Source organism: Pteropus vampyrus, unplaced genomic scaffold (assembly GCF_000151845.1).
Source record: "Pteropus vampyrus isolate Shadow unplaced genomic scaffold, Pvam_2.0 Scaffold56, whole genome shotgun sequence".
NCBI classification, from domain to species: Eukaryota; Metazoa; Chordata; class Mammalia; order Chiroptera; family Pteropodidae; genus Pteropus; species Pteropus vampyrus.
This window is the reverse complement of record NW_011888837.1, coordinates 679,082-689,276: the sequence shown is the minus strand read 5'-3', so window position 1 is coordinate 689,276 and position 10,195 is coordinate 679,082. Positions and strand designations below refer to the sequence as shown.

The window sequence follows — 10,195 nt, the reverse complement described above, 5'->3', positions numbered from 1 at the left end:
ATGAAATTCGGAACGTTTATCCTCTCCCTGTTAACCTTGATTACTTTGCTTGCAATAAAATAGAAATTGCAGAATACCAAGAGATAAATACCAGTCAAAGGTTTCATTCACTTTCTTTTTAGTCCCTATTAAACAATATCAAGTTTTACTCAGGTATTACTTGGGCTGCTCCACAAAAGATAGCACTCTTTAACTAAACAGCCCTGAGGTCCTCACTAGGTATGAAGCCAATGCAGGATTTTTGCCTGAAGCCTATAACCATGCCCTTTCAGGAACATCTGGGCGGGGTGAGGTGGGGAATAAAGCATTCTGCCTTTTATATCACTTACCCAGAGCATAAATATTTGACTTATAACACTAATCATATTTTACTCACGAGAAGAGTAACTTCTAATTTACAAAAATAGAAAGAGTAAGGGCAAGTTCTAAGCAAATAGACTTTAAAGATGACTTATAGACATTGAGAATTCTTTGTTTCAACCTATCTTCTAGGAAGGGGTACAAAGATCATTGCTTAGAAACAACAGATAAAAACCATAGCCGATTAAGAGGAGCCTACTTCCCAGGAGAAGGAAGGTCTCTTGGTGTCAGGAGTATTGAGCATCAAATTCTCCTGAGTTTTCCATAACAAATATTTGTCATTTTTATAATCTAAAAGCAATAAAGCTACTCTTATGTTTTAAAATTAGTATAACGTCTACATTTACAAATTTAAAACTTATGATTTTCTGAAACATTACTGGATATCAAAAATTTATATTTAGCACCACTCCAAATAGTTAAGTACAGAAAATAAAAATAAAAGAAAATGCCAAGAACTTGGGTAGCAATCTAATCTCCTTTATGTAGCTTCAAAGTTTCTCTAGGGAAAGAGCAATTCTTAACAACTTAGATGTTCCTTCACCAGTCCTGGCATGCAGATCAATAAATATTTGCTGCATGAATAAATTTAATATTAAATGAGTTGCCTAATTTTTATACCAAAAACATTCTCCCAAGAATCTTAACTACCACTTCAATCCCACTCACCAGAGGTAACGACATAAACAGTTTGGTGAATTTCTCTCTACATGTACATGAGAGAGTGAGAGAGAGAGATAGAGGGAGGGAGGGGGATACTATTTCTACTTGAAAATACAGTGGATATCCTACTACAGTTCTATATAATTCATTCCTTTTTAACAACTGCACAAACTTAATTTTCTAGATGCCTTCAGCAACCAACATATTGGCTGAAAGGAAACGATGGTACTAATAGCAACGTCTAACAGTTATTGAGCATTGTTCTGAATGCTTTATACATATACTACACATTAGTTACAGTTAGGTACTATCACTCGTGGGTCTCTTATAGATAAAGCAATTGAAATATATTACTTGCCCAAGGTCATAATGACTTGCCCAAAGTTAGACAGTAAGTAACAGGACAGAATTTAAAGACAGCAGTCTGTCTTTGGAGCCTGTGTTCTTAATTACTACTGCCAATGTGATGTTAAAAATATTAAAGATAAATTCTTATTTAACAATGACTATTGGTATATACCAGATGGAAACATAACGGGACATCATGTTTTGGTTTTTTAAAATTATACCAGAACCTTCTATACTTAGTGGTGCTTTCAAAATAACCATATCAAGAGATTATATGTTCAATTTAGTCTACTATTAGTCCAAAACATTTGAATTAGTGAAAAATATGTAAATTTCCTTCACATATGTTTCATAGGCGAACAAGGAAAGTGATGTCAGTGCCTTGCTGTTACCTTCTTTTATGGCCCAAAGCAGCTTTTTTCAAGTTTTACTACTCATTTTATTCACTAGACTTGGCACTAAATGATTTAGGGTCATTAAAAAAACTATATCCAGTCACACACACAAAAATAACCTGAATCACATTTAAAAAGTATATGACTCAGACTCTAAACTCAGATCCAACAGTTTTTAAATAGTGGCAGAATCTTTGGAATATATGTATAGTCTCTCAAGGTAACTATTATGATGAGGACAAAATTCAACTGTCTGGTTCAGATCAGTCTGCTAAAAGTTACTGCACTCAACAGGTTTATTTCATTTACTAATCCAGTAGCCAGTTCATGTCAACCACTTATGCCCATATTGACTATTCTGTTCCCAAGCCAGTGATTTGATAGCTAGTATTCTAAGCACTGAATATCAAAAGTGTTGCTGAACCAAATGGAGCACAAATCGTTTTTTATAACATTAGCCAGTTCCCTAATTTACTCTTTAAGATAAAGTGATTCTGCTCTAGCTGACAGTAACAGCAGAGACAAAATGGCAGCTTTAGGAGATGCTTTACCGTTGACTGAATCTTATTAAACAAAGGATAACAGTAAAAACAGTGTATATACACACATATTCGATATTACTAAAGCACCAGCATCACTACCACCATTTTGAAGTGACGCCAGATAACATATTTCAGAAGATGGAACAGTGGAAGATCGGGTTTCACTTATCTGTCACTGAATTACTTTCTAGATCATGGTTTTGTTAAGTAAATCTTTCTTCTTAGAAAAACAATCATCTGCCTGAGCTCCATGTAATTCCATAGAATAGTAAAAATAACTGCTAAGTAAATGACAAACGGTCTTGCAAGACAGCCCTTAATATAAAGTCTAATGAGTGAACATTAGAAAATCAAATTTCCTGGCAATCTGTTAAGCATAATTATCTAACCAAGTCCTACTGCATTAAAAAAAAAAAATTGGTATTATTCAATCTAATAATTAGAGGAGTGGCTGGGAGTTATGTAGCAGACTTTCCTATAGTAAAATAATTCTAAAAGCACTGCCTTTTTGATTGTCTATATTTAATCCAACAGCTCATTTTCTCCCCCCCCCTCGCCCCGCCCCACCAAATCTATAAACATAAAATCTCAGTAAGGTATTTATTAATTAACATTTTTGCTTTGGCAATGCAACAGCCCTCTCATCAGCTCCATTTTTCCCAACCACTCGCAATCAGAGTAATGATGCTTGGATTTTAGCCAGAGCAAAGAATCAAGTCTATAATGACCTCATGTGGCAAAGGGCTATAACTACTGATTTAACTATGAAGTAATCATGGGCTTAAAATATTTTCGTTATTGAATTTTTATTTTCAAATTGCTATTTTAAATGGCTATTAAATACTGCCTAGGGTTAGGAATAAAAGAAGAATGACCTCAGATATAAGGAGCAGAGGTAACAAGTTGCTACTCATTAAAATAAAAGGAACCACCATGCTAGAGAGCCAAAATATTTGAGTTTAAGCTTTAATTTTTGTGGGATCTCGAGAACTCTCTTAGCCTCTCACATCTATAAAATGATGATAAATTTTGTCTACCATATTTTTAAGGCTAAAAGATGGTCATGTAAAAGGATTTTATAATATCTTGTATTTGTATGATGCTTTTATCCTATTTATGGTATTTACTATTCTATAACTAAAACATCTTTAAGCTCATCATAAAAACTAAACCAAAAACTAAAGTACTGTTACCTAGTTTGATTTCTAATTGGCACCTTTTATTCTACTGCAACGGACATTGATTGGTATGGTACTTATTTTATTCTAGGCATATAACTAAATTTAAATGAATTCAAAGAGTAGCTATATTACTAATAAACTTCTTTGAGGATAGTCTTAAAAAAAAAAAAAAAAACACTTCAATGTTTATCAATCTGAAATCTGCCAAAACAGAACTTGCTGTTAACTTTTTGTGAAATCCCTGAATCAAATCCAAATCCTCAATGATAGAAAATATTCTGAGATCAATATATTATGAATTTATAATTCATTAAACATACAATTATAGAGCTGCAGTCACAACAATCTGAAAAAAGATAGGAGAAAGGGAGTAGGTAAAACTGAATTAAATTCAAATGACACACCTACCCCTCACTTAATGTCTATAATTTATTCCTGAAAGCATTGTCACTAAGTAAAAAGCTCTAAATGAAAATCTTTTCCATTAATTTTAACATGGCACATTATATCCCAAGATCCCTCAAACAGTATTGATTGAATATTAACAATTTTATAGGTAGTAAACAACATAGATTGTACATAAAATATATTGTAAAGGTTTATTGTACCTGCCACGGAGGAAAACTTGATGGTGGTGGTTTGATGGAGAATAATAAAGGAATCATGCATTGGAAGGTAAATTCTGCTTTGTACACTATTTTCTTCCCACCAATATTCTACCCTTTTAGGTACTAATGTTTATTTTGCATTCAAACTGCACTGAAAATTAAGTTATAACACACACACACACACACACATACACACGCGCGCACACACAAGCACCTTTTGGGAACTTCAAAAGACATGGAAATGGCATCTGCACATAACAGACTAGAGTCCTAGAAGATGCAACCTCTTCATTTCCCTCCTTTGATACACTTGTGCAAACAAAATAACCTAACGCATAATATGTTCAAAATGACCATCTCTGTGTAGAAAGTGTCAAGTAAACAAATATGTTTTGATCTGAGATGGTAATGTTTAAATATTGCTTTTTATTCCATACTTTTTAGTATATTTTGGAGAAAGTCTTTATACTCCAGAAGAAAAAAAGGTGATTATCCAAAAAGTGATATAACTTTTCAAGAACTATTATGGCAAAAGTTATTAACTAAACAGCTTTATGGGGGAAAACTGTAAACAGTTTTGGCATTACTGATCTCAGAACTAAAACATTTTTAAGCTCATAATTAATAACAACATTCCAAGGCACTACACAGAATAAGAAATGAATTATATCAAAAATGCCTCCATTTTTCAATATTCAACTATCTAATTAAAGATGAGAAAAAAACGATTTCATTTTACAAATAAATTCTTAAAAAATAATTAGGATAGCCTCAAAAAATCCCCATTGTATTATTAAATCTAATTAGCTTATGCCTTTAAGAAACACAAAATTACCCAGTTCCAAGAGTTAATATTGATAAAGCCACAGTAATCAAGACAGTATACTGACAAAAGTATATACAAACAGATCAAAGGAACAGAGAGCCTAGAAACAGATCCTTATAAATATAGTCAACTCATGTTCAACAAAGGAGCAAAGGCAATACAATGAAGCAAAGACAGTCTTTTCAACAAATGGAGCTGGAACGCTTGGACATCCACATGCAAAACAATGAATCTAGACACAGACTGCATATTCTTCACAAAAATTAACTTGAAATGGATCCTAGGCCTACATGAAACACATAATTATAAAATTTCGAGAGGATAACTGGGAAAATTAAGATGATCTTGGGTATAGCAGTGACTTTTAAGATACAACACAAGGTATGATCCATAAAAGTAATTGATAAGCTGAATTTTATTAAAATTAAAAACTTCTGCTCTGCAAAGAACAATGTCAAAAGAGTAAGATAAACCTCAGATTGGGAGCAAATATTTGCAAAAGACACATTTGATAAAGGACTTTCTAAAATATTCAAAAAATTCTTAAAACTCAGTAAGAAAATGAACCCAATTAAAAAATGGGCAAAAAGACCTTAAGACACTTCACCAAAGATATACAGATGGCAAGTAAACGTATGAAAAGATGGTTAACATTGCATGTCATTAGGGAATTGCAATCTGAAATGAGATATAACCACATACCTATTTAAATGGTGCAAATCCAAACCACTGACATCATCAAATGCTGGCAAGGATGTGGAGCAATAGGATCTCTCATTTATTGCTGGTAGGAAGGCAAAATGGCACAACCATTTTGGGAGACATTCTGGCAGTGTCTTAGAAATCTATACATACTTACCTCCATATGATCTAGTAGTTATGCTCCTTGGTATTTACCCAAATGAACTGAAAACTTGTATTCACACAAAAATTTGCACAAAGATGTATATAGCAGCTTTATTCACATTTGCCAAAACTTGGAAGCACCCAACATGTTCTTCAGTAGGTAAGTAGATAAACTGTGGTATATTCAGACAATGGAATATTATTTGGCACTAAAAAGTAATGAGTTATAAAGTCATGAAAGGACAGGGAGGAAACTAAATGCAAATTATTAAGTGAAAAATGTCAATCTATATACTGAATTATTCCAACTATATGACATTCTAAAAAAGGCAAAACAACTATGGAGACAATAAAAAGACTAGTGGTTGCCATATATTTGGGTAGAGGAGACGGACAAAGCACACAGAGGACTTTTAGGGCAGTCAAACTATTTCATATGGTGCTACAATGGTGGATACATGTGATTATTCATTTATCAAAACCCATAGAATGTACAACAGTGAATAAACCCTAATGTAAATTACGGACTTTGAGTGAAAACGATTTATCAATATAGGTTCATTGAATGTAACAAATAGTATGAGGAATACTGATAGTGAGGAAGGCTGTGCAAGTGCAGGGGCAGAGACTATATGAAAACTCTGTACTCTCCCCTCAATTTTGCTGCAAACTTAAAACTGCTCTAAAAAATAAAGTCTATTTGAAAAAAAGTTTTTTTAAAAAAAGATAAGACTGATAAAATCCAAACAAGGCCTGTAATTTAGTTAATAGCAGTATGCCAAAGTCTTGCTAATATACTATGGTTAAGCAAAACGTTATTGGGGAAACTGGGTGATGGATATGTAGAAATTCTATTTTGCAACTTTTAAGGACTCAAAAATTATTTCAAAATTTAAAATTTTTAAAAAAGAGATAAAAATTTGTCAAGTGTGGAAAGCTATTATTTATTAAGATTTGTAAACACTTGAGCAACTTAGCATTTTTCTGGAGGTAATGAGATCTACGTCTCTATGTAAAAAATACTTTGGAACTCTGTGTCCTATAAAATATGAGACTTAATTTCTAGTGGGCTCAGTATATACACTCCTCTAAGTTTCAAGCATAGAAGATGAGAAATTCTGAATGAGGGAATAAGTCTTATAAAATTAACTTAGAAGAGCAAACTATAAAAAGCAGTACATATACCCTGATGGAAGATGATCCAATAAAGGAGACAGGATCTAAGAGATAATGCAGACAGACCACTAGGCTCAATACTCTTGTGTCTATCTAATGGTAAGCTTCTTTTCAATTCTACAGATTTAAAAAATCATTAAACATTTTTAAAGGTTACTGAAAATCTCTGAATTATGTCTCCACTTAGAATCAGTGTAATTTTATAAACTACTGTCCCTTTTTTATATTCATTATTTTTCTCCAAAAATAAATTTTATTCTAAAAAGATAATCATTTCAATGAATATAGCAACATTATAGTTCATGAGATTTATGCTTAGTTATTAAGCAAATATTTAATTTAGTAAACAAACTGATGCATATCATATCAAAACAAAAACCCATACAACATCATGAAATAGTTTAAATATTCATGGTGATTATAGATTTTGTGTGTGTGTGTGTGTGATTATAGATTTGAAATGCAGATTCCCTTTCAAAGATCGGGGCATCCAGACTGTTCAACCCACTAAATAATCATCTTTGAATATCATGAAACCCAAAACAAAAGATGACATTTTAAAAAGGAAAATGATAGCTTCAAAGTAAAAATGACTCTCTCCTCATTTTAAAAACAAAAAATTTTTCTAAAATATCAAGTAGAAAGGGTAAGTACCTAGAAAAAATACTTCACATCTTAACTAAGTAAACTTGAAAAGAATCTTTAATTATATACAGAACTAAAATCAATCCATGCAAATTTTTAAAAATTATAACTACCCTTTTGTCTTCTTTATTTATATTTCCTTATAGACAAAAAATGATGTTTTGAAGATACATAACATATAAAGCAGAATCATTTTTATCAGTAATTTCTCTTAAAGGAGGAAAATAAAACTTAAGGTATAACTCTACAGAAAAGCGAAGCAAACTATGAAGTGAAGAATAATCATGATGTTCTCCAAGTAGAAATGTGTAGTATAAAACAGCAGGCTGCCTAAGCAATCCAGACAGTGGAGAAAGCAGGATGAGGTAAGAAACAACAGCTGGGACTAAACAGACTAAACTGTTAAGATCATTTACCTTTTCTTCAGGATCTCTTTTGACTTCTCATGAAGTATAAAGGTAATGAAGTGCACTCCTAGTGCAGAGTCAATAAAGAATAAAATGGCAAAACTTATCCCTCACTCTGTTCCACTAACATTTTACCTATAAATATAAGAAATGTAGGAAAACTTTACAGTTACCTCAAATGATTTAAAGACAATCATAGTTTAAATCAATCTCTTAACTATAATAGTAACATTCCATTCTAAAAAAATGGTCTGAGAAGGGAGAAAGCAGATAGCTATTTTAAGCTCCATATAAATCTTTTACTCATGTAATAACTTTCAGTTACCTTTTAAATACAGAAACATTTCCTCTTTAATCATCTAAAATCATATGCAAAAAGATGAAGTCTAGCACAAATGTAGAAAAAAAGGCAGGAAAAGGACTAAATGACTTATAACATAGGTTATGTCATTATAAACTGGAAACAAAGACTAACCTGCTCCTCTAGAAATATGTTACAAAAACACACTAATAAATATCAGTGAAGTGATTAAATACTAAACCTGGTCTTATTGGCCACATAATTAAGGTAGAAGGGGTGGTACTTGACCAAAAGTACTTAAAATAAAACTTGAATCCTTTTTCTAGAAGATTCCTTAAAATCCACTTTCATCTTTTTGTACTAATTTACACAGGCCACAGTACCATTTACTATGTAACATTAAAGTTTCCAGTTAAGAAACTGGTTGTCAGTGAGATGGGGAGCACCACAGGGAAAAAAATGCAGCCTGCTGAAGTGGACAACAGAGGGCAAAGACAGAAGGAGGGTGGGTCCTTTAAGATGTAATTTAGCCTATACACTGATTGTGGAACCATCTACATCCACTTTTGTAATGAGATAATTAAATGTCTTTGTTTAAACCAAAAAAAGAAAAAAAGAAAAGGAAAAGAAAAGAAAGAAAGGACGGAAGGAAGGAAGAAACTAGTTACAAATTTTTGTATAGGATTTTCCAATAAAGTTTTTTCTTGGAACAAAAGTAGTTAAAAACTTGGATTTTCTAAAAGGAGTTGAATGAACATGGAACTACAGATACACAAAGCTGAAGTAACTGGAATCATTTCGCTGCCTGTAGGCTTTAATAAGATCACAAAGTACTCAAAAATTCTTTGACCTGAAGGGAGGAAAAATATATTAATATAATTATTTGACTAATTTGAAATATCTAATATTCATCCTCATTTAAAGGTATATAACAGTTGAAGACCCCAACTATAAAACTATCATAAAGCCATAGCATTTACTTTCAATAGATATATTAATACTTCAGTAGTAAAAGATGAATGAGCTAAAATGTCATTATAGGAGTTATTATGTTACGATTGATAGTTCTATAACAGCTATAACCTAATTTTATAATCTTTAATTTTATAGTCTCTATAATACCATAGACCACTGATATATGCAGCTTTAGCTTTGGTTTAAACAACTCTAAAGGTCCTGATATGTAATAGATCTGTAATTTTTCTAAAGCACAAATCTGATTCATGTATACTCTCTGTAATGTTAATGTATGAGTAAAGGTTATATAAACAGTGAATAAACCTAGCCAACCAACGTCACAGCAACAAGATTCTGTTCTCTACATATTCTAGACACACAGTAATTCTCCTGAAGAGGCAAAGATTATTGCCTCATAAAAATACCTAAAAAAGAAAGCCAACTGATAACATTAATGAAAATAGAAATAAATAATACAAAATGATGGTTTTTAGTCAGAATACAGAAGTGTTAGATAAAATTTTTAAAAGTAGTTTTACAGGTTCATTCGGTTAAAATGATAGTTGGATATTAGTACTTCAATGGCTGACAATTTATTTTAATAGTATAAGTGAGTTCTATCCTGTATTTTTAACATCATTTATAGTATGAAGAGGTCTTTTGAATTGTCCAGCTATGCTTTACTTTATGTCATGGGAAAAACAGCTATATGCTATAGTAGTTATCTATAAATGTTGAGATTTTTGAAATTCTTGAGATACAGCCCTTATGAATGTCAAGTACCTATTATAGTAAATAGCAGACATTTTGTGAAAGAGAAAAGAAAAATCAAATTTCTCTCAAAAATAAAAAATATGAGGCTTCTTCTTTAGATCTTAGATCATTAATTAACATGGATATAGGAATATTTGTTATTTAATTCCCATTACCATTCTCTCTC

General features: G+C 31.8%; 1 protein-coding gene across 1 annotated transcript in view; it reads right to left on the bottom strand.

Annotated features, from left to right (window-relative positions):
- Window positions 1–5,854: 5,854 nt before the first annotated feature.
- DCK (deoxycytidine kinase) overlaps window positions 5,855–10,195 on the bottom strand; it is a 26,746-nt gene continuing 22,405 nt past the window's right edge. The window contains exon 7 of the mRNA XM_011360510.2: window positions 5,855–9,148. Coding sequence (XP_011358812.1) covers window positions 9,122–9,148 — 27 coding nt within the window. The 3' untranslated portion in view covers window positions 5,855–9,121. The remainder of the gene's footprint in view (window positions 9,149–10,195) is intronic.